Below are 23573 nucleotides of genomic sequence, written 5' to 3' on the forward strand. Positions count from 1 at the left end.
CTTTTAATATTAGCCTTTATATCTAAATCATGTACTCATCTTGGTATGGCTATGGGATGTTAATCTATGCCTAGTTTCTGCCATACTATTTTCTAGTTTCTCTAGCTGTTTTTGTCAAATAGTGGATTCTTATCCTACAAGCTGAAGTCTTTGGGTTTATCAAATAGGCTCTCATTTCTTATTCTTTTGTACTTAATCCAGGACTCCTTTATTACTGTTTCTTTTGTACTTAATCTAGTCCACTGATCCACCACTCTATTTCTTAGCTAATACTAAGTAATTTTGATGACTGGGGCTTTATAATATAGTTTTATATCTATTATGCTAGGCCACCTTCATTTGAATTTTTTTCATTAATTCCTTTGATATTGAATGAAATTTGTTTTTTTCAACTCTATAAAATAATGTTTTGGTAATTTGATTGATATGGCACTGAATAATTTAATTTAGATAGAATTGTCATTTTTATTATAGTAGCTAATCCTACTTATGAGCAATTGATAATTTTACAAGGTCTATTTGTGTGTTTTGTAATTGTGTTCCTATATCCTGAGTTTGTCTTGTAGGGAAGAGTCCCAGGTATTTTAATATTATTTCTGGTTCTCTTATTTTTTGTTATATTTTTAACATATTTTCCATATTAGGTTGTGAAAGAAGGATCAGACACAAGGGAAAAAACATGAGAAAGAAAAAACAAAACAAATTTTAAAAAGTGAAAATAGTATACTTTGGTCTACATTCAGAATTCATAGTTTTTTTCCATTGGATGTGAATGGCATTTTCCATCACAAGTCTTTTAGAATTATCTTTGCTCATTATTATGCTGGGAGGATCTAAGTCTATTATAGTTGATCCTCTTTTCTTGTGTACAATATTCTCTTGGTTCTGCTCACTTCACTCAGCCTCAGTTCATGTAAGTCTTTCAAGGGTTTTCTGAAATCCACCTGCTCAGATTTCTTATAGAAAATAGTATTCCATCACATTCATGAATCTGTTCAGCCATTTCCCAATTGATAGGCATTTTCCAATTCTTTACCACTACAAAAAGAGGTAATAGTTTTGTACATATGGTTTTCCATTTTTTTTAATGATGTCTTTGGGATACAACATAGTAGTGATATTGTTGTATCAAAGCATATAGATAGTTTTATTAGCCCCCCTCCTTCCTTTTTTGATAAAGTTTCTAAGATGGAGTATAAAGAGAGAAAAAATTAACCAAAAACTATCCAAATCTAGAATGTGATACTTTAGAAGGTAGGGGACTCTTGTAAAGGAAAACATTTCTGCACTCACCACTTACACTTGTTCCTAAGCCCTTAGAAATCTGACTTCTTATCCCTCAACTGAAACTGCCCTCTCCAAAGTTAATTTTTTAATCGCCAAATCGAATTCTTTTTTTCAGACCTCATGCTCCTTGACCTATTTGCTGCATTTAACACTACTGACTGACTGGCTCGACTAGCCCCTCTGGTATGCTCATCCACTTTTGGTGTCTGTTTGACACTCAACTCTTATTTGTAGCTCCAAGAAGCTAGAGTGTGATCAGTAAGTAGCCATAGCTTGGTAAAACCATCTTGAAGATGGGCTAAAGTATATTGAGGGTAATGCCCAGGCCTCAAACCCATTAGTGAGCTAGAAGAGTGTTCAACCCAAGCATGTGAACACTTCCTCAGCAGAGTAACATTTTGTTCCAATGGCCATGGATGTGGCTGCAGCAGGAGCTGTGAATGCTTAGAGCCTGGTCAGACATGGAAAAGGTCATCCACTGCTTCTCAGGCTACTGACAATTATTTTGATTTTTGTCTTGCCACTGGACTTAGATGTTATGCCAAATTCAGGGCACAATTTGCTTGTTGGGTTTTAGTTTCAGAAAAAAAGGAATGAAAAGTAATGATTGGTGTTGGCATAGCGATCCTGATAACAGAGTTTCTTAGCTTGTTTGTGTGTGATGTGCCCTTTTGCAGTCCAGTGATAATTGTGGTTCCATTCACACAATCATGTTTTTAAAGGAGCAAAAGAAAACATATAAGACTTAAGAAAAATCAAGTATGGTAAAGTGCAGGCATCAAATTAATGAAAAACACACATGTTCATGGAGCCCAGGTTAAAAATTCCTGCTCTGTAGAACCTGACTCTTTCCTGGCTAAAGTGGTGAAATGAACTCCAAATTGGAATAGTTGAAAGCCAAGTCTGGATGGTGGTGATTCCTTTAAGGTTCAACCATTCACTTTGAAAGAAGTGGCTGGAAAGATGGTTGACTGTGGAAATGATACAGAGGCTCAGCACAGTGCCTATGGATCCTGTTTCAAATTCCCTTCTGCTCCTCAAACCCAGGGAGATGACCGCTGAGCCTTCCCTTCTTCTGCCTAAATATCAATTAAGGAGCATTTATGCTACAACATTGTGCTGGCAACCTTGGTGTCACCCTCAGCTACTCATTCCCTCTCACATCCCAGAGTGGATCTACTGCCAAGACCTGTAGATTTTATCTTTAGTTTTTTGCAAGGCAATGGGGTTCAGTGAGTTGCCCAAGGCCACACAGCTCGGTCATTATTAAGTGTCTGAGGCTGGATTTGAACTCAGGTCCTCCTGACTCCAGGGCTGGTGCTCTATCCATTACACCACCTAGCACCCCTATCTTTCTAACTTTTCTCGAATTTGAGAGAAGTCCATTATTTCAAGCTCTCTTTGGGTCCATGAAGAAAAAAAGACTGGGAAGAATTTGAGTGATCAGGTCTCTATTTCCAGCTAAAGACATTGGAATTTCCCCTTAGATGAGATGTGAGACCCTCTCGGTTGGGAGAGCCCCTTCACTGTGCTTTGTCCGCTTCTCTTACCTACTCCCATATTTGCTTTCTCCGATCTCTGTTTTTCTGTCACCTTGTATAAATGGGATTTTTCACTATTTGTGGTTTTTTCGTTGTAGAAGTGGTATTTGGTGGGAAAGGATGTTGTCTCGCATATGAACCTTTAAGAAATGGAAACCAGGAGCTTAGTTTGAAACTAAAAGCTGTTTTCCCTAGATTAACAAGGAAGGAGCTGGAGGAGAATTCTAGCTCAGGTTCCTCTCCCTGTGAGGAGAGCAGAATGCCTGACGTGTCTCCCTGAGAGAATGGGGGAAGGTGCAGGTGTGGGGGCCCCCCGCCCTGCGGGCCCAGGCAGACTCACACGGGCACGCAGGATTTGAGTGAGCGTGCATGCGCGTGTGTGTACACACAGACATACAGGTGCACATGCTTACACATAGGCACAAACACACAGACATACAGCTACACACGTATGCACAGACATACAGACACACATGCTCAAACACACACATACACACACTCACATACAGTCACATGTGTGCACACATGCATGCATAAACATGTGCGCGCACACACACACACACACACACCCCTGTCTAAAACTCGTAGCAGTGGATAGTAAAGACACCCAGGATAACCCGCCTGACGGCGGCCCGTGGGAGGCTCGCGAAGGCCGCGTGACGTCAGGGCGGCCGCGGCCCGCTCTCCCGGGCACCCTGGGGCGCCGTGGGGCGGGGGTCCCGGGCGGGTCCGGGTGACACGGCGCGCGGCCTCCATTCAGTCTGTCGCTCCCGTGCTCGGGGCGGACGCCACCTGTCAGCAGCCACCTGTCGCGCCCCTCCTCCACGGACCGCGGCCCCCTCCGCAGCCTCGAGTGAGACGAGCGCCGCGGAGCCTTCTGGGCTACGGAGTCCGGGGAGCGCGGCGACTCTCGCTCTTGGTCGGACGGGGCGGCACAGAAAACTACATTTCCCAGAGGACGTAGGGGTCTCGGACTAGGCCTGCGGTTCCGGGCCCGGAGGGCGCCGGCCCCGATAGGATTTCGGGAGTTGTAGTTTCGGGACTCGGGATGCGCAGGCGCAGTTCTCCGTGGGGCCCGGAAGTCGCTTGGAGCCTTTGTTCGTGGGTCCGCTACGCAGCGCAGGTGAGGAGGAGAGTGAGGGGAGAAGCGGGGGTCCCCAAGGCGGCCGGGCCGGAGTGTGCGTGTGCGGGGGTACGCGTGCGCCTGCGCGAGGGCGATGGGGGCGGGGGCATCCCGTCGCCGGGGATGGCTCAGGGTCGCCCGGGCCCCGGCGCGGGTGTGCGCGTGAGTCCGGCGGGGGGAGGGGGCCGCGCGCGTGTGCGCGCGTGAGTGCGCGGGGGCGAGTAGGGGCGGGGCGGGGGGGCGCTGAGCGCCGAGGCCGCGCGTCCGCGTGTCCGCGTCTGCGTGTCTGTGTGTCTTGTGTCCGTGTGTGTCCGTGTGTCTGCGTGTGTGAGTGTCGTGTCGGTGGCGCGTCCGCGCGTCCGTGTAAGTGTCCGTGTGTGTGTCCGTGTGTCTGCGTGTCTGCGTGAGTGAGTGTCGTGTCGGTGGCGCGTCCGCGCGTCCGCGTGTCTGTGTAAGTGTCCGTGTGTCTGCGTGTCTGCGTGTCTGCGTGTCTGTGTGTCTGCGTGTCTGCGTGTCTGTATGTCTGTATGTCTGCGTGTCTGTATGTCTGCGTGTCTGCGTGTCTGCATGTCTGCGTGTCTGCGTGTCTGCGTGTCTGCGTGTCTGCGTGTCTGCGTGTCTGCGTGTCTGCGTGTCTGCGTGTCTGCGTGTCTGTGTGTCTGTGCCTGGCCGCCGGCCCTGTGCGCAGGCGCGGCCGCTGGGGGCCCCTGGCCTGTCAGACGGACTCGGCCCTGGGGGCCGCCCTGCCCCCTCCCGGGGGCCCCGCCGGCCTCGGACACGAGGATGACCCATGACCCAGCCCCTCGTCACCTTGGCCGCGGCCGGCACCGTCTGCGCAGTCAACTTGAGAGCGCCCCGAGTCCAAGCCGGGCCCCAGACCCTCCGCAGGCTCGCCAGCTGCCTGGCATCCAGTGCCATCGCCCGGCCTTCTGATCCGCCTCTGGGCACCGGGCCCAGATGGCGCTGGTGGGAGTCAGGTCCGGCCATATGTTTGTCATGGCATCACCGCTCCCACGAGAACTGAGGACTGGTCAGCCCAGTGCCCCGGTAGGGGTGATGCCCTCCGGCTGGTCCCAAGGACACGCTCCGTGTCTAGTAAATCCCCACTGATAACGGAGACGTGTTTATTCCGACACAGCCGAGGCATTCCCTCGCAGGGCGCCGGGCTGCTGCCTCCTAAACTAAGGTGGCCCAGGGCCTTCGAGACCGCAGCCCTGGGCTCCGACCCATTCACAGCAGGGTCAGGGAGAACAGCCTCGTCCATCCCGATCTCCACAGGCATTGGTGTCTGGGGGAATGTCGTTTTTTCAGTTACCTACAGAGATGTCTTCAGTATTCATCTTTTTGTAAGCTTTTCAGCTCTGCCTTCTTCTGCCTCCCTCCCCCATGTCAGCGAGCGATCTGGTATAGGTCAGACCTGTACAGTCATGTTCAGTACATTTCCATATGAGTCATTCAACCAGTATTTTAATGCTAAGCTGCCCTTAAATGCTGATTTGTCATGCTAAGTCAGCAAGCATTTTGCTAACAATTCAAAGAAAGGCAAAAATTGGATCCTTCCCTCACATTCTAATACAGGAGATAATATAATTCAAAAAGGAGCTGAGGAATACAAAGCCCAAAATGGGATTTTTTTCCCATTTTTGAGGGTCCCTGCCCTCAAGAAATCTGCTTATTATCCATCATTATCTCCTTCATAGTTTTCCATTACCTTCTATATTCTGTGAGAGTCCCTTTTTGGAGGGTGCTGGAGGATCCAGACCTTGGCAAGTCTGGGTGTCTACCAACACAAATTGGCCACTCATAGGTAACTCAAAATCTTTGGGGGGAAAAGATAAATAACTTACTTCTAAAGTCATAGAGCTAGTGCCAGTGGGCCTTCCAGATTCAAAGACTGACCCTATGGCCACTTGGTCCCATTGTCTCTGGGTGTTGGTGCTATTGAGTGATTGAAGTGAATGAAGTTCACCCTTTGCTCCTCTGTTTATCCAGGGCATTTGACCATCTTCACGAAGCTGGGATGAGATTGGTGACTGAGCCATTCTGGAAGTGCCAGCTGAAGAGACCTAGAGACTCATATGGTGATGGTCCCAGTCAACCTACCTGCAACTTTGTACACTCTTCCTCTCTAGGAAGGGAAGGCTGATGAGCCTGGCAGTGATTTATGTGAAAGAAGTGTCCTTGGGACTCAGGCACCCTTACCAGGAGATGCATCTGCCCTGAGACTTTGGCTGGCAGCTCCAGGACACAGACCGATGGGAAAGGCAGCTCTTGAAGAGGCTCCTGCTGAAGTGGGAAGCTCTTCTCCCCATCTTGCCTTTGGAGCAAAACCCAAGCATTCAGGAATTGCAAGGCAGAGGTGATCATGGAGAATTTGACCCAAATGTTTGAGAGAGGTGAGGATTACAAAAGTTGGGGGCTGGGCTGTTGTACCTCCTGTGGCTCTAGGCAAGTCCCTTTGCTTGTCTGAGCTGAATTTGCCTATCTCAAGAGGCCAGGAGTAGCATCCCTGTGTCCCAGATCTCACCCAGGTGTTTGCTGTGAGGTTCCAGTGAGATCCGATCTCTATAAAGCTCTTTGCAAACCTTAACACACCACAAAAGTCAGTTCTTGAAATGCCGGAGGTCTCAATCCTCTCTCAGGTCTCAGAGGATCCAGTACATTGGAAGCCAATCCCCTCATTTTCTATGGAAGTGTAGCTAGCCTGCCTGCTGCCTTAAGATTTGCAGAGTGGGGTCCATAGGAGATTTCATCAGTTCTCTTCATTGTGAATGGGTTGGAGAGGGGGAAAGATTATTCTATCCATTGTAATTCCAGATAGATAGCTATAGCTGCAAATAAACAGAGACAGATCCATAGATAGATCACCTTAGATATTGATGGAGCTATAGCTCTAAACTGGAGTCCATCGAGAGATCTGTCTATATGAAGCTATAGCTCTAAATCCATATAGACATATGAAGTAGCTAATGGATAATGTGACTTCTGTGGACCCCCAATGAAGATGCCTGAACTAGAGAAAGGTCCCTCCGGTCTTAGTGTGTAAAGAGATCATTACATGAGAATATTTGAAGCTTAAGGTGCACCCCAGAAACATCCCATCTTCCAACCTTCTTTTTTGTCTTCCTCCTCCTTGTGCCAGATGGGATACACACATCCTAAGAAATCAAGAAAGGAAAGCCAATTTCCGTTGGTTGTTCCTGGATCAGGGGCAGTCAGGAGGGGGCAGCTCCTTCACCAAACCCCTACTGAAGTGTTTCCCTTCAGAGGGTCTTGCTGTGCCTTCAGAAGTCTCCAGCAGTTAACCTGATATTTATTAAAATGTTAATATACACGTCATTTTGTCCTTATAAGAATCTATGATGTGGGCTGGGTTGGGTTACTTTCCTCCCCATTTTGAGTATTTGCAAGCAAGATCCTAGAAATCAAGAAAGAAGCTTATGTCAGAGCTGAGATTAGAATCCTGGTGCCATATCTACTGGGCCTCTCTAAGAGTAAAGCATTTTGGGTGGAGAAGGACTCAAAGAACCCAAAAAATGGATTCTGATGCACCCTTTGGGCCATGGAAGAGAATTGGAATATTTTATTCCCAAGGCAGTCAGGTGACACAGTGAGCAGAAAGTACTGGACTTTGAGTCAGAGAGATTGGAGATCCTCTCCAGCCTTGATCACTAACTAGCTATGTGACCCTGGGCAGATCCCTTCCCCTTGCCTCCATGTCCTTATCTGTAACATGGAGATAATAACTGTACCCACCTCCCAGGGTGTTTGTGAAGATGTAATGAGATAATATTTATCAAGTGCTTTTCAAACTTAATATACTGTATAAATGAGGATTAAGATGATGATTCCTTATATGAAGAGAATTACATATCTGTGAATTTCCTTCTATTTGGCCCCAGTTCAGAGCTATCCCTTAGTACCATCTCTTGGGGCCTGCTAGGACCACAGAGACTGGGCAGGGTCTCAGGCCCCAGAACCCCCTCTCTAAATCTTTCCTGTTAAATTCCTGTTTGACTAGCTGCTCAGGAAGTGTTAGGTTCCTGCCCATTAGCTTATCCTTACCCAGGTGAACGTTGAAGGGGTGAGACACAAGGGAGACAAGTTCTCTAAGATCTCCATTTATTAAACCAAATACAAGTGCTTAAATATCCTCCCCTGTCCCTGGTCCACTCCTACTCCCATGGCACTTAGTAAAACAATGCTCTGGTGAGAGGTGCTTTATCACACCAGGTGATAAAGGTTTACAGTACTCCCACACACAACAGTCCTTTACATTTTCCCTGTAGGGCCTTGATTGCTCTGGAGGGTTTCCTTTGACCTCTTTCTGGGTAGGGATCACGGGGGATTTCCATGCTGCTGAATGTGAAGATTGGTCTCCCTCATGGCACCTTTTCTCCCCTCAGCTCTACCTTCTCAAGACTCTTCTCTTCCCCAAGAAAGGGGGACGGAGCAAGAGGAAGAAATGACTTCTGATCTCCTGTCAGACAGAGCCCAGGTAAGTTGGATTTTTACTCTTTCCCACACATTGCTTCATTTCTTAGAGCAGGTGGGTCACCTTCCCTTTCCTTGGGATCTTCCCAGCCATGTCTTCTTGAGGCACCCAGAGCCCCTTTTCTGAAAGAGGGTGTTAGGTTAATAAATTGTGAGAAAGAGAGCGGACAGAAACTGAACCCAGGAGGTGAAAGGGCTTGCTTGGTTTCAGAAGAAGAATTGGAATTAGACTCAGCATCTTTTCTTTTAAAAAAAAAAAGACTATTATCCTTTGTTTTTGTATCATCTTCATTTCCTAATGTATACAGGGAGGGCCTGCTTAGTGTGAGTACTGAATCCCCTAAAGTATTTGAATTTGTGCTATTTGAAGTTGTAATTATATAAAATATAGTGATTGCCCTCAGCCCAATGGAAATATGCAGAGCAGAGTCAGTCACCTTAGGGGATGCTTGATTCACAGGAGTCAAAGCCTAGCTTACCCTCCCCCTTTCTCTTATTCAGAGGGTCATCTTTTTATAACAATGAATTAAAAAATAAATAGCTCAGCATAACTAATCAGCATGTCATTCAGGTTTGAAGGAAATACCATGTTCTACCTCTGAAGAAGAAGAAAAGAAATTTTGTTTGCCTGCCTTTTCTGGGGGTATGAAGCTTAGTGTCCTTGTCATTACACAGCATTCCATTTTGTTTTGTCTTCTGGTGGTCATTGTTTACATTGTTGTAATTGTCTATATTTTGCAAACTTCCCTTCACCTCAGTTCCTAAAAATCTTCACTCACCTCGCCTTAGTCTTTTTGTTTGTTTGTTTGTTTTGCAAGGTCCAACAGCACACAGCTAGATAATTATTAAGTGTCTGAGGCCAGATTTGAATTTGGCTCCTCCTGACTGCAGGGCCGGTGCTCTATCCACTGTGCCACCTAGCTGTTCCCACCTCCCCTTGTTCCTGATAGTCACTATTCCTCACCGTACAGTAATATTCCATTACATCCCTGTGCCACAGATTGTTTGATTACTCCCCAATGGATGGACACCCATTTTGTTTTCAATGGTTTGCCAATTTAAAAAAAAAAGCCCTCTTGTAAATCTTTCTGAGTGTATGGGAACCTTAACCTTTCCTTTTATCTTCAGCCCGCTTAGAACATTTACTGAGTAAGGGAGAACTCCGTGCTCCAGATTCCTAATTCATTCTAGTAGTGGTGTCAAATTCAGTTAGAAACAGATCCCTGTGAGCAGCATATTGTCTTAGGAAACCCCAAATTAACATTGTGTTCTTTTGTTCAGTCTATGAACTTTAAAAAAAGTTTTGATAAAAGTATTTTACTCAGTCATTCAGTCAGTAAGTGTTGGGGGGGAATACAAAGAAAGGCAAAAAACAACCCCTGCCCTCAAGGAGCTCCCCCCCCTCAAATGGGGGAGTTGACATATAAACAACTTCATACCAAAAAATTCTAGACAGAACGGAATGGGGGTAGCCATAGATGAAAAGCTCTAGGAGGAAGAGCTACGTAATCCAGGCCATTCACAAGGTGCTAAGGGCCTGCAGGAATTGCCACTGTCAGAGGAAAGGAGCCATGGGGGAAGCTTGGTGACAGATGGTATGTTGAGCTGAGAGTTGAGATTGATACCTAAGTTGTAACCCTAGGGCAATGGGAGGGTGGTGGTACCCCCAAGAGGAACAGGGAAATGTGGAAGGGGGGGGGAGAGAAAGATGTGTTTAGTGTTGAATTTGTTGAGTTCCATATGTCTATGAGGCCTCCAGTTTAAGATGTCCAATAGGCAATTGGAGATAGGAAACCAGAGCTTAGGAGAGATGTTTGGGTTGGATAAGTGATCTGAGAATCCTCTGTATGGAGGCGATAATTCATTGAGTAAAATAGAATAGAGGGAGAAAAGAAGAAAACCTGTAACATAATTTTGGGGAGACCCATAGTTTATGGGCATAACTTGGGTGAAGACCCATCAAAGAAGATTGAAAACAATTGGTCAGATAGGTCAAAGGAGAAGCAGGAGATATTTCAAATAATTGATTTCCTTTTTAATTCACTGTGTTTTATTTTATTTTATTTTATTTTATTTTATTTTATTTTATTTTATTTTATTTTATTTTATTTTATTTTATTTTATTTTATGCATTTAAAAACATTCCTAAGGAGCAGATAAATGACTCAGTGGATAGAGCACCAACCCTGGAGTCAGGAGGACCTGAGTTCAAATCTAATCTAAGATACTTAATAACTACTAGTGGTATGACCTTGGGCAAATCACTTAACCCCCATTGCCTTGCAAAAAGCAAAACAAAAAAGAAAAAAAAGAAAGGATTCCCTAGACTTTGCCAGACTGCCAGAACAGTTGATGATTTAAAAAAAAAAAATTAAGAATCCCTCATGAGGATGTTTTCCATCATCTAGTATCCTCACTTTCCTTCCTTTCAATATTTGAATGATGAATGGTTAAAACATTTATTAAACTCTGGCTTTTTGCTAGACATTTTCCCAAGAATAACTTGGGGATACAAATCTAAGTGAGCCAGATTCCCCCTGACCTCAGTAAGCTCACCTTCTGCCAAGGGGAAGATAGCCCATCAAGAGGAGCCTCAAAGGGGGCTGGAGGGGCCAATGCCTCTCAGTGAAGTGGAGGGAAAGTCCTTAAGACCTGGAACCCACTCCCTGAGAGCCCCCATCTCAGGGGCAGAGGCTGAGGACCTGGGAAGGAGAAGGGAGGGAGAGCCCAGCTTCCCCCGGCTGTCCTCCAGGCCTGGTCTCTGCCCCCATCCCACTTTCAGTTGGAGGGCTTTTCTGCTCCCCTCCAGTCCCTTCCTCCTGAGATCACCTTCCATTTGTTTCCATCATCTAGTTCCTTGCATATTGCCTTCTGGTTTAGAATGGGAGCTGCCTGAAGACAAACTGGGTTTTTGTGTCCTTTTTCACTTTAGCTTAGTAAGCTTTCTCAAGTTCAATAAATGTTTTAAAAGAAATAAGACATGAGTCCTACTTCATGCCCAGCAGTCCCTCTACCGCCCCACCCCACTGTTTTGGCCCCTGATCCCCTTCCTGACCCTTCTTGCTCCCTGAGTCCAAGATTTCCCTGCACCCCTTCCTCTCCCCCTCTAGGAGTATTTCACATAGCCCAAGCTCTTCCCCTCCCCCAGGAAGTTAGATCTTGGAAGAGGCCTAACAATTTCTGTGACCTTGGCAATGTTTATTATTTTTGGTTTTGGTCTGTCTTTTATATGTTACAAGTGGACCTGGGGTATATATGGGGAAAGCAGTCAGTGTTCACCAGTGTGAGCCCTGTGCTGATGGACCTGTCTCCTTGTCCTATGAACTGGGTGCTGCTGTAAAGTCCATTTCATGGGAACAGATGCCAACACAGACCGAGGTTGGGCCACTTGCAACTAGAATCTGAATCCCGAGCAGTGCTGAGAGTGGATTGGAACTCAGGTTCTCTTGTTGCCCAGCCCTGGGTAATGACCGCGATGCCCTCAAACTGGGGGCGAGTGTGGGAGATGACCAAGGATGGTGAGGACTGGTGTCTTAAGCTAGCATGTGGAAGTCAATGTTTAAAAGGGGTGAAGAACTAGCTCAGAGGCAAAAAGAGTCCTGGATAGGCTCAAGAGGAAGGAATGTTGAACCCAAAGCCCAGCCAGATTTGCATAGGGTGCATTTGATGTACCAGAATAGAGCTCAGTTCTGTCATAAGTTTGGAATGTGGTGTTTGACTCCTTCATTTTCAAAGAAGTCCACAACATCAGAGAGGTGATGGCATGACATACACGTGAATTGGATTTGAGTGGGAAGGCTATGCCAAGTCACCAGCCTTGCTCTCTCCTCCTGAGCCATCTGGGTCCAGTGATCAGATGTGAATCTGGATGACTGGAGATGGCCCTGGGTGCAAGGTAGTCAGGGTTAAGTGACTTGCCCAAGGTCACACATCTAGTAAGTGTATGAGATCAGATTTGAACTCCTAGCCAGCATTCTACCCACTGCCCCATTTGAGCCAAATGAACAAATGAATAAGTATAGGCATTATCATACAGCCTTCTGCCAACTCTGGGGTAAAGAGGACTGGCATAATTATCTCCATCTTACAGACAAGTAAGCGTAACCTCCAAAAGTTTAGATGACAGGTCCATGGAATTCCAGTCCAGGACTTTCCTGACTACAAGTCCAGGGCTCTTCCAGGTTCATTTGTAGTTTGTTACCAAAAAATTATTCTATGGAGCCAGAGAAAAAATGACAAGTTCTGCCAGACAACTTTCCAGCTTTCTCAACAATTTTTTTTACCAAATAATGTATTCTTTCCCCCCAAACTTAAGTCTTTTATGTTTGTCAGACACTGGGAAACTATAGTAGTTTGCTGCTATAGATCATATATCTACTCTTTTCCACTAATCTACCTTTCTATTTCTCAGTCAGGACCAGATAGTTTTGATAATTATTGCTTCGTAATTTAGTTTAAGATCTGGTCCTGCTAAACCTCCTTCCTTTACATATTTTCCATTAGTTCCTTTGATATTTTTGACATTTGCTCTTCCAAATGAGTTTGTCATTTCTTTCTAGCTCCATAAAATAACTTTTTAATCATTCAATTGGGATGACATTGAATATATAGATTAATTTTGGTAAAATTGTCAATTGTATTATATTGGTTCTGACTACTCATCTACCCATGTTGAACTGAAGTGTTCCACACCTGATTATATTGGTGATGAGTCATTTTTGTTTTTAAAAAGAAAGTGGATTTTGTTTTATATCTTTTGTTTTTGCATTGCTTAATTTCCCATTTTATCACTTTTCCTTCCCCATCCCAAAGAGCCATCTCTTATAATAAAGACTTTTTCCAAAAAATGGAAAAGCAGCAGCAGAAAAATAATCAGTTTCTGCACACTTTTCATCCTGGGGATGGGTGAGCTGTTTATATTCTTTGGCCAGTTCTCCATTGGAAATCTGTGTCACCTGCTTGTTGAGTCTAAGGTCCACTGTTGCTCATCTGTTACATAGTAAGAATCATTTGCCGCCCCATTCTTTGACTTCTATTTGTCTCTTGGTTCTGGTTTTTTTTTTTTTGAGAAATATAGTGGCACAGTGGATAGAGCATTGACCCTGGAGTCAAGAGGACCTGAGTTCAAATTTGACCTCAGACACTTAATAGTTACCTTGCTGTGTGACCTTGGGCAAGTCTAAGGCAAGTCATTGCCTTAAATAAAATAAAATAAGGCATTCCTTTTGAGACCACCCCTAATTTATCCTGTATAGATCTGGTTTTATAGATTATGAGCTCCTTGAGGACAGGGACTGATTGTTGCTTTTCTTTGTATCTTCAGGGTTTAATGTGGTCCTTAGCACATAGTAAGCGTTTAATAAAGTGCTTGGTGCTGACAGATTAACATGCTATAAGAGGTTTTCTTGGAAATCTGAACCTTTTAAAATATTCATCTTGTTCTTTTTTTCTTTTTAAATTAAATTATTTATAAGTGATACTGAACTTAAGTACAGCTAAGTAGGATTATTCCTGATCATGAACTTTTTCTCAGTAGTATAACTTTCCAGTCCCTCCTAGAAACTTCCTTCAACATGCTTTGTCTGTCCATTATTGATCTTTTCTCCTCCAGGGTTCTAGTTATTTATACTCTGGTCTTCTATTTCTGTGGATTTTTTTTGTTTTTCATATTTCTTATTAAAGATCTTTTCAGATTTTTTCTTTTTTTTAATATTTGTTTCTTAATTACATTTTAATATTTCATTACATTAATGTACCACAGTTTATTTGACCATTTTTCTCTTGTTGGTCTTTAAGTTGTCTACAGGACTTTGTTTTCTTTGTTTTGCAATTTCAAAAAATGCTGCTAAGAAAATCTTTGAGCAATTGGCTTTCCTCTCACCCCTACTCCTCACCCCAGCAAAAACGCTTTTGGGGTATATCCCAAGAAATAGAATTATTGAATCAATCAGTCAACCAATAAATACTTATTAAGAACCATTGAATGCTTTTCAAGACATGTGCTATTGGGCACTAGGTGGCACAGTGCATAGAGAGCCAACCCTGGGATCAGGAGAATCTGAGTTCAAATTCTGCCTCAGACACTTAATCATTACCTAACTGTGTGACCTTGGGCAAGTCCCTTAACCCCATTGCCTTGCAAAAAAAAAAAGACCTATGCTAAGTGCTGGCTCAAAGAGTATGATGATTTTGCAACTTCTTCAGCTCTCAGATTTCTTGGCAAAAGGCTTGCCTGTTTATCTCCCTTTTACCACATCGAACTTTGTTGCTTTTAATTATTGCTATCAGTTTGCTGGATCTGCAGTGATATCTCCTTAATTTCTTTGATTTTTAATGAGGTTGAGAATTTTCCAAGTGATTATTAAACAATTTGGTAGCTTGGCAGCACCATAACTAGAGACCTGAACTTGGAGTCCAATTTGAGTTCAAGTGTGGCCTCAGACACTCAGAAATGATGTGACCCTAGATAAACCCTCTATTTGCCCCAGTTTTCTCATTTTTAAAAGGTAATAGCAGTACCTGTTTCCCAAGTTTATTGTAAGGATCATATGAGATCATATCTTAAAAGTACTTAGCTTGGGACCTGGCATGTAAAGGCATTTAATACTTGATAAATCTAATTCTAAAAACAATTGTATTCTCTTTTGAAAGTTATTTGATTGGGGCAGCTAGGTGACTCGGTGAATAGAGCACAGGCCCTGGAGTCAGGAGTACCTGAGTTCAAATCCAGCCTCAGACACTTAATTGCCTAGCTGTGTGACCTTGGGCAAGTCCCTTAACTCCCTTGCCTTGCCAGAGAGAGAGAGAGAGAGAGAGAGAGAGAGAGAGAGAGAGAGAGAGAAATTGTTTGATCATATCTTCAGTCTATATTTGTCATTGTAAACTTGGAGTCATCCCTGTGAATTCTGTACATTTTCTTATTTATCTTAAATGTCACTTTTTTGGGTAATATTTGCCATCATTAGTTTTTACAACTTGTTGGCTTTTTCATTTTTTGTTGTTAACAGTCTTCAACAAACACAGATGTCCAAAAACACAGATCAAAAAGGAGGAGTAATATATGAAGTTGTGAACTTCTCTTGAATATACTGTTTTTAAATGTATATGGAAAATTGTATATGAAATTTAACAGATCAGTAACAGTTGCCAAGTTTGTCTTATGAATTTTATTGTTTTATTTTATTAATGTTATTTCCAAAACAGTAACTTTTGGGGGGCAGCTGAGTTGAATAGAGCTCTGACTCTGGAGTCAGAAGGACTCCAGTCTCAGATACTTAATGCTTTTAGCTGTGAGATCTTGGACAAGTCACTTCACCCCATTGCCTAGCAAAAAAAACCCCAAAACCCCAAAACAACCCCAAAAAACCTTCATTTTTTTAAAGACTTGAATGTTATTTTTTTAATTATATGCAAAAGATAGTTTTCAATATTCATCTTTTTGCAAGCTTTTGGGTTCTATATTTTTCCTCCTTCCTCCCTACCCTCCCCTTTCCCCATGACAGCAAGCAATCTAATCTATATATCTATATTTATATATAAAAATATAGATTATAGGTTATATAAGTGCAATCATGTTAAACATATTTCCATGTTAGTGTTGTAAAAGAACTAAAGGGGAAAAAAGCATGAAAAAAAAAGGAAAAAACATAAAAATGTTTTGAAAAGTGAAAATAGTCTGCTTTAATCTACATTCAGACTCCATAGTTTTTCCTCTGGATGTGGATGGCATTTTTTAGCCCAAGTCTTTTAGGATTGTCCTTGATCACTGATCTGCTGATAGGAGCATCATAGTCGATCATCAAACAATGTTGCTGTTTAAGGTGTTCCATGTTCTCCTGGTTCTGCTCACTTCACTCGGCATTGGTTCACACAAGTCTTTCTGGTCTTTTCTGAAACCTGCCTGTTTGTGACTTCTTACAGAACAATACTACCCCAGAACATTCTTATAGCATAATGTGTTCAGCCATTCTCCAAGTAATTGGCATCCCCTCAATTTCTAATTCTTTGCTGCTACAAACAGACCTGCTGTAAAGACTTTTGTACTTTTGGGTCTTTTGGGTCTTTCCCTTTTTTGGTTTGTTTTTTTTTTTTTTTTTAGATTTTTCAAGGCATTAGGGTTAAGCGGCTTGCCCAAGGCCACACAGCTATGTAATTATTATAGGTAATTATTGAGTGTCTAAGGTTGAATTTGAACCCAGGTACTCCTGACTCCAAGGCCGGTGCGCCACCTAGCTGCCCCCAATGGTCTTTCCCTTTCTTATGATCTCTTTGGGATCCAGACCTAGTATTGGTTTTGGATCAAAGGGGATGCACATTTTGATTGTCTCTTTGGACATAGTTCCAAACTTCTCTCCAGAAAGGTTGGATCAGTTCACAACTCCACCAACAGGGCATTAGTGTCCCAGTTTTCCCACAACTCATCCAATATTGATCTTTTTCCATTTTAGCCAATCTGATAGTTATAAGGTGGCACCTCAGAATTAAAACAATCAATTTCTACTAATCCTTCTGTCCTTCCCCATAGACCCCTTTCCCTTGTAACAAATAATAGGCAACAAAACAATTCAGCACATTGAACTTATCTGAAAATGGATGTCTCATTCTGTATCTGTATTCCGTTACCTCTCTGAAGTCTTCAAAGTTTGTTTCCTTTATATTATTGTGGTTACTGTGTAAATTATTCTCCCAGAATATGAGCCTGAGAAGAGGAATATTTCATCCTTTGTTCCCCAGGACTGATACTTGTCATTACAATTAATTTGAGATTAGTGAAAGATCATTTTCCTTGGCACAAACAGGACAGAAGACAGAAATGTAAAATAAAAGTTGAGCAACTCTGTCTTTTCTCCATCATTTGTTATCTTTGTCTCCTCCACCTAAAACAGTGATCCTGCCTATGCCTTTAAGCTTTCTTTTCCCTTCCCTTTCTCCCTTTTCTTTGGTTTGGGGAAACTCTTGAATCAGGAAATTCCTTCTACCTCTGCAGGTCAACACATTTCTGACAACTTAAAAATTTAGATTACTGAAAGATTAAGTGACTTGCCAGGGGTCATACAGCCAGCATGTAGAGGTGAGACTTGAACTTGGGTCTTCTGGCCTGATGGCCAGCATTCTGTCCACTATACTGTGCTCTCTTTCTCTCTAACCACATCCCTTCCAAAAAACCCTTCTTGTCATCCTTAGCTATTTTTTCCAAATATATCTCATTCTGACCTTGTTTGTTTAGGACTGTACCCCACTTTCTTCTTCATCCTTTGTTATCTGCTTTTGCTTCCATTTTCTATACATATCTTTCTTAAAAGTTGGTTGGGCATCCACATTGGCAGCTTTAGATGGTTGCACTTTTCTGTTTAATTGGCATTGTTTCTCTTTGTGTCCTAAAAATTTGATTTTTAAGAGTTTCCTCATCTTTCCTGGTCTTACCTTACCTTACTTTAGAGTAAAAGTTCAAACTCTGACTGGAGAATCAAGTGCAATGAGTGTAATGATTTTAAAATTCATACATACATATATATGAAATCTCATTAAATATTTTCCAATTGGGGCGGCTAGGTGGCACAGTGAATAGAGCACTGGCCTTGGAGTCAGGAGTACCTGGGTTCAAATCTGACCCCAGGCACTTAATAATTACCTAGCCATGTGGCCTTGGGCAAGCCACTTAAACCCATTGCCTTGAAAAAAAAAATCTAAAAAAAATTTTTTTTAAATATTTTCCAATTACATTTAAAAGTTAACATTCATTTACTAAAAACTTTGAGTTCCAAATGCTCTCCTTCCTTCTTGCCCCTTCCCATCATTTTGAGAAGGCAAGCAATATATTGATTTTTACATGGGAAGTCATACAAAATATATTTCCATATTAATCATGTTGAAAAAGAAAACAAAAAAGATCCAAGAAAAATAAAAAAAATGAAAGGCATGCTTCAACCTGCATTCAGAATTCATCAGTTCTGTCAATGAAGGGAAATAGCATTTTTGGGTCCTTTGGAATTGTGCTAGATCGTTTTCTTGATCAGATAGCTAAGTCTTTCACAGTTGATTGTTGATACAATATTACTCTTACTGTGTACAGTGTTCTCCTAGCACTGCTTACTTCACTTTGCATCTAATCATGTAAATCTTCCTAGATTTTTTTTCTGAAACTATCTTGTTTATGAAACTGCTTGTTATTTCTTATGATATAATAGTATTCCATCACAATCACATACCACAGCTTAAGGTATTACAGAATATTTAACAGAAACAAAATATTAAAAGTAGCCGATACAAACAAATTTTTTTTTTAATTGGAGGGTTTGAGTAGAGAATTGTTGGGAAAGTCGAGATAATTAAGATCTTTTCTCTATTTTCCTCACAAAGCAAAGGCCTTGGAAATCTATTGGTCACTGGTAATCTATTGGTCACATCAGAAAAATAAAAGTTGGTTTAAGTATAAGACTTAAATGTCTAAAACAGGATTTAATCAAAAGTATCTGAAGTCACAAAAAACTAGGCCATGCATGGTGAGAATATTGCTTGCCCCTGATTCTTTATAGAGGTTACCATTCCTCTCCCTCCCCCCACCTTTGAGTAGCTCCCATTCTTATAGGGGGTTATAACTAGAAGATGTCTACAGAGAAGACAGAAGGCACTCTCAGGGGAAACACTGAAAGTTGGGGTGGGACATGGGGGGTCCAACGAGGAGAGACAGCCTGCACAAGAGGGGACTTGAGAGGAGCCAGGGAAGTTATGAGGCAGAAGCGAGGAGGGCAGGGTTTGTGGAACAAGGGAACAACCGTTCAGAGCCAAAGAGCTGAGGTGGAAAGTGTGCAAGTATGCATGTATGTGTGTGTGTATCTGTGTGTGCCTGTGTGTCTGTGTGTATGTGAGAGAATAGCTGAATCATAGTGTGCATGGAGAAGAGGAGAGAATTTCTTTAGCATTCTGGAGGCCTGTTTTCTCATCACTTCCCATCAGTCTGGAAATGATGTAAGTAAATATGGAAGATGGGATTGATATGAAAAGGGAACTGGCAGAGTTTCATTGACAACATTCCAGTAGAGACCACATAGTTGCCATTTGCTTTTGTGACCAAGTGACAAGGTGGCAGAATCTGACCCTGGCCTGTTAGCACCTCAGTACTGAAAGGAAAAACCAATCAAATTACTGGGAGAAATAGAAAGAAAATCTTTTCATAGTTGAGGAACTCCTTATGCCTCTTTCAGACCTAGACAAGTCTAACAAAATGAAAACCAAGAAAAAAGCTAAGTGCAGGAACAGAATTTTAGTAGTTAGATGTTAATTCATCTCTGGCAGTTACTGAATGGAATTAAAAAGGAATTATTTGTCTTTCTCAGAACTGTACCTGATACTTGGAAAAAAATCAATGAACATGAAAAAAGCATAAGTCATTTACTAATTACAGTACAATTAAAAATGTAATCAAGAGAGCTTTCATTTTGAAAATAAATTATTGAGACAATAGATAAATTTCATTTAACAAAAATAACAGTGTGACGACATATCAGAACTTTTAAGATGCTGCCAAAGTGCTCCTTAGGAGAAAATGCATATCTCTAAATATTTTTCATCAATCAAAGAAAAAAAAAAGGAAGAATTGGGCAAACAGCTTTTTAAAAACTGAATACTTTTACCAGATTCTTCGTTACTGAAGGGAGGAGAGTGGGAAGTGTGGGTGGTAGATAGAAAAATGTGTAGCTTATAAATTTGCAAGTGGATGAATGTTGAAAAACGTTCATAGCATGTAATTGGAAAAATAAATAAAATATCAATTAAAAAATAAAAATAGGAACTTAAAAAATAAATCTGTATGCCCCCAGGTCTAGTACAAACTCTTCTGGTACAGAATAAATAGCCACTCAACAGATATTTTACAGAACGCACTGAAACACTCAATATTGAGGACAGTTCTTTTATGTTCTTCCAGCTTCATATCTCTCTGTTTTTATATTTCAGGAATCCGTAACATTTAAGGATGTGGCTGTGGACTTTACTCAAGAAGAATGGAGACAACTGGATCCAGCACAGAGAGATCTGTATAGAGATGTGATGCTGGAGAACTATAAAAACTTTGTCTCTTTAGGTAAGGCCAGTGTTCTGTTGAATCGCAGAATCTATTTACTGAGATGTCTTCGCTAAAGATTATGGGGTATCTGAAGGGCTTAGGCATTTTTATTGTCCTGGTTTTTAAAAATCAGAAGAAGCAAAGTCTAAGCTGTCCGTCTGTGAACTTGCTGTCAATTCCTAGATATTTTATTTATCCAGTTACATGTTATGAAGATTTTTCAACATCCATCCACATATATATGCATATTTATAAATTATAAAATTTCCTTCTACCCTCCCTTCCTATCCCCCATCCCCCAGCAGCAAACAATCTGCTGAATATCATACATATACATTTGTATCTAGCACATTTATAGATTAATTTATAGATTATAAATTAGTGAGGAATTAGGACTAAGGGAAAAGAAACAAAACCATGAGATAGGAAAGAAAAACATAAGAGAAATTTTTTCAAAAGTGAATGTAATGTTCATTCAGATTCTGTAGGTGTTTTTTGTCTGATTTGTTTTGTTTTTCTCCCTCTGGATGTGGATAACATTGTCCATAGCTTATCTCTTGACGTTGTCCTAGCTCTCTGAACTGCTGAGAGGAGCTGCTTCCATCCAGGTTGATCATCTCACAATGTTGTTGTTAATGTGTACAATGTTCTCTTGGTTCTGTTCCCAGAATATATATTATGAATAAATGGCAAACATCTTAAAAAGTTAGTGGTGATTGCAAAGAATTAGCATGACTTCATCAGTAATGGAGAATTCTATATTAACTTTTTTTTATAGCTGACAAGACCAGTACAACAGGGAAATGCTGAGCATAGTTTACCTAGATTTTGACAGAAATCTATCTTACTGTCCTCATGAACAAGATACAGAGATGTACAGCAGATAACTAGATTTTGAATATCTGGATCCCAAGGATAGTCAGTCTTCAATGGTTTGATGTCATCTTGGCAGAAGGTCTCTAGTGAAATGCCCCAGGCAACCTTGATGTCCAACATCCTGTTGATGATTTGAGGAAAGGCTTAGATAGCATTTTATCAAATTTTCTAGGAAGAAGGGGTGCATAGGTTATGATTCAGAAAGAGCTCAACAGGCCAGAATGTTGGGCAAAAGTTAATGGAATGGTATGTAAAAATGATAAAAAAAAAAAAAAAAAAAAAGTCAGCTTTGCTGACAAGGCAGGAAAACAAGATGGATATCTATGTATCTGAAAAAGAACTTTATCTAAGTCAGCAGTGTGACAAAGTAGCCCCACAATGCACAATCTGTTTTTTTCTCTGCATTCAGAAAGACTTAGTGTATAGAATCTAGGAGATGATAGTTTTGGGTATTCTGCTGTACTCAGACTTTACCTTTAGTATTATTTTAAGCTTAAATTTTATTTTAAGAAACAAATCGCTAAGATTGAGTACCCAGAAGAGGGCATCCTGGATGGTCAAGAGCTTCATGTCAACTAAGGAATTGCTTGATGGGATTAGACGTATATAATGTGAAAAAGAAGAGACTTGGAATTGGGAAATGGGAGAGTAGGATATGATGGTCATCTTCTAATAATCGAATGAATTTCCTGTGGAGAAAGATAAGAATTTTTATATTCTCCCTACTTGATGTCTTTAAACAATATTGGATGATCACTTATTGGGTATGTTGTAGGTGGGTTTCAGTATGATTTAGATTAGAGGATCTCTGTGGTTTTTTGACCCAACTCTGAGAGTCTGTGATACTTGGAATTCTAAAGTGATTCTGTGTTCCTAATGATTTCCATGTCTTTTCCCATGAACAGGGTTTCCAGTTTTTAAACCAGATGTAATATCCCAGCTGGAGCGAGGGGAAGGACCATGGACATCAGAGACAGAAGTCCCACAGGTCATTTCTACAGGTACATAAGTGAAAGCCAAGCAGAGAGGAATCATTCCAAACAACGGTTGAGCTGCTCAGCCAGGCACCTTTGAAAAGGACTAGACCTAGTGGTCTAGTCTAGCTTTGGTGGAGAAAAATGGGCTCATGCCACCAAGCATAAGGAAGGTCCCTCATATATTTTTGTTGTTTAATTTCAAAAAATCAAAATTTATTCACCAGAAGTCATTTTTAGTGCCTCAAATCTGCTTGAGATTTAGTGGCAACTTTTTAAATGCTTTTTGATTGATTCTTTTGCCATTGTTTTACTACCTTGTGGGAATATAACACTAAACTTTATGTCCTGCTCTAATTTTACATTCTTCTTGCAAAACATAAGGCACATTGCTCTTATAACAATTAATTAGCAATACATTATATATCTATTTAATGTTATAAAATATTGGAATTTGAATAGTTGGGAATAGGTGAGTAAGGTATTACTTAGCAAGGAAAATATAATAAGAAAGACTGTGAACATGAGAACAAGCAGATGTGAATTTGAGAGTATAGGGAAGAGGCTAAGTATACTAACTTTTTTAGAGCCAGTGGTACTTTTTGTTGAACAGTAAAATATTTAGTAAAATAGGTAACATGCATTGTGATCCTGGGAATCTTTGAATTCCTCCCAGAATATCTGACATATTTTAGTTTATGTCATGTTGGAAAGAAACTGATCATCTAATCAGAGAAATGATTCCTATGATGAAAATAATATCAAAGAAGGGTAAATTCATGTTTTTCTATTATAGGTACAATTGATAGGACCCTGATTTAGTAATTTACATGTGAGATGATGAAGCCCTTGATTCTAATCCCAAATTATTTTCATTATCTCATATTTCTTTTCTACCCCACCATCCCCTCCCATCACCTCTATCCTGGTTTCCCTTTTTATTTCTCATACATATTCCTGAATCCATTCTGCTTTATGCCTGTGTTCACCCTTTATTTCCCCTAGATTTTATGTCCATATTAGATGACTCTTAAAAACCTCATGTATAGGAGTGACAACTATTCTTTAACATGATAACATTGAGAGAGTACAACATTGTCCTTACCATAAAAAGAGATGTCCTGAATTGATATGTTTCAGAGGGTCAAAAATAGTCCATTGCCTGAGGAGTGTAGATTTCTTGAGGGAAGGAAAGTTAGAGGCTTGAGTTTACC

The 23573-nt window shown here is 41.4% G+C and overlaps 1 protein-coding gene across 1 annotated transcript in view; it reads left to right on the forward strand.

The window, feature by feature from the left end:
* Positions 1-3881: 3881 nt before the first annotated feature.
* Positions 3882-23573, forward strand: part of LOC141509762 (uncharacterized) — a 31341-nt gene continuing 11649 nt past the window's right edge. The window contains exons 1-5 of the mRNA XM_074219532.1: positions 3882-3951; positions 5944-6347; positions 8358-8449; positions 20401-20527; positions 22291-22386. Coding sequence (XP_074075633.1) covers positions 6317-6347; positions 8358-8449; positions 20401-20527; positions 22291-22386 — 346 coding nt within the window. The 5' untranslated portion in view covers positions 3882-3951; positions 5944-6316. The remainder of the gene's footprint in view (positions 3952-5943; positions 6348-8357; positions 8450-20400; positions 20528-22290; positions 22387-23573) is intronic.

The sequence above is a fragment of the Macrotis lagotis genome, chromosome 1, assembly GCF_037893015.1.
Source record: "Macrotis lagotis isolate mMagLag1 chromosome 1, bilby.v1.9.chrom.fasta, whole genome shotgun sequence".
NCBI lineage: Eukaryota > Metazoa > Chordata > Mammalia > Peramelemorphia > Peramelidae > Macrotis > Macrotis lagotis.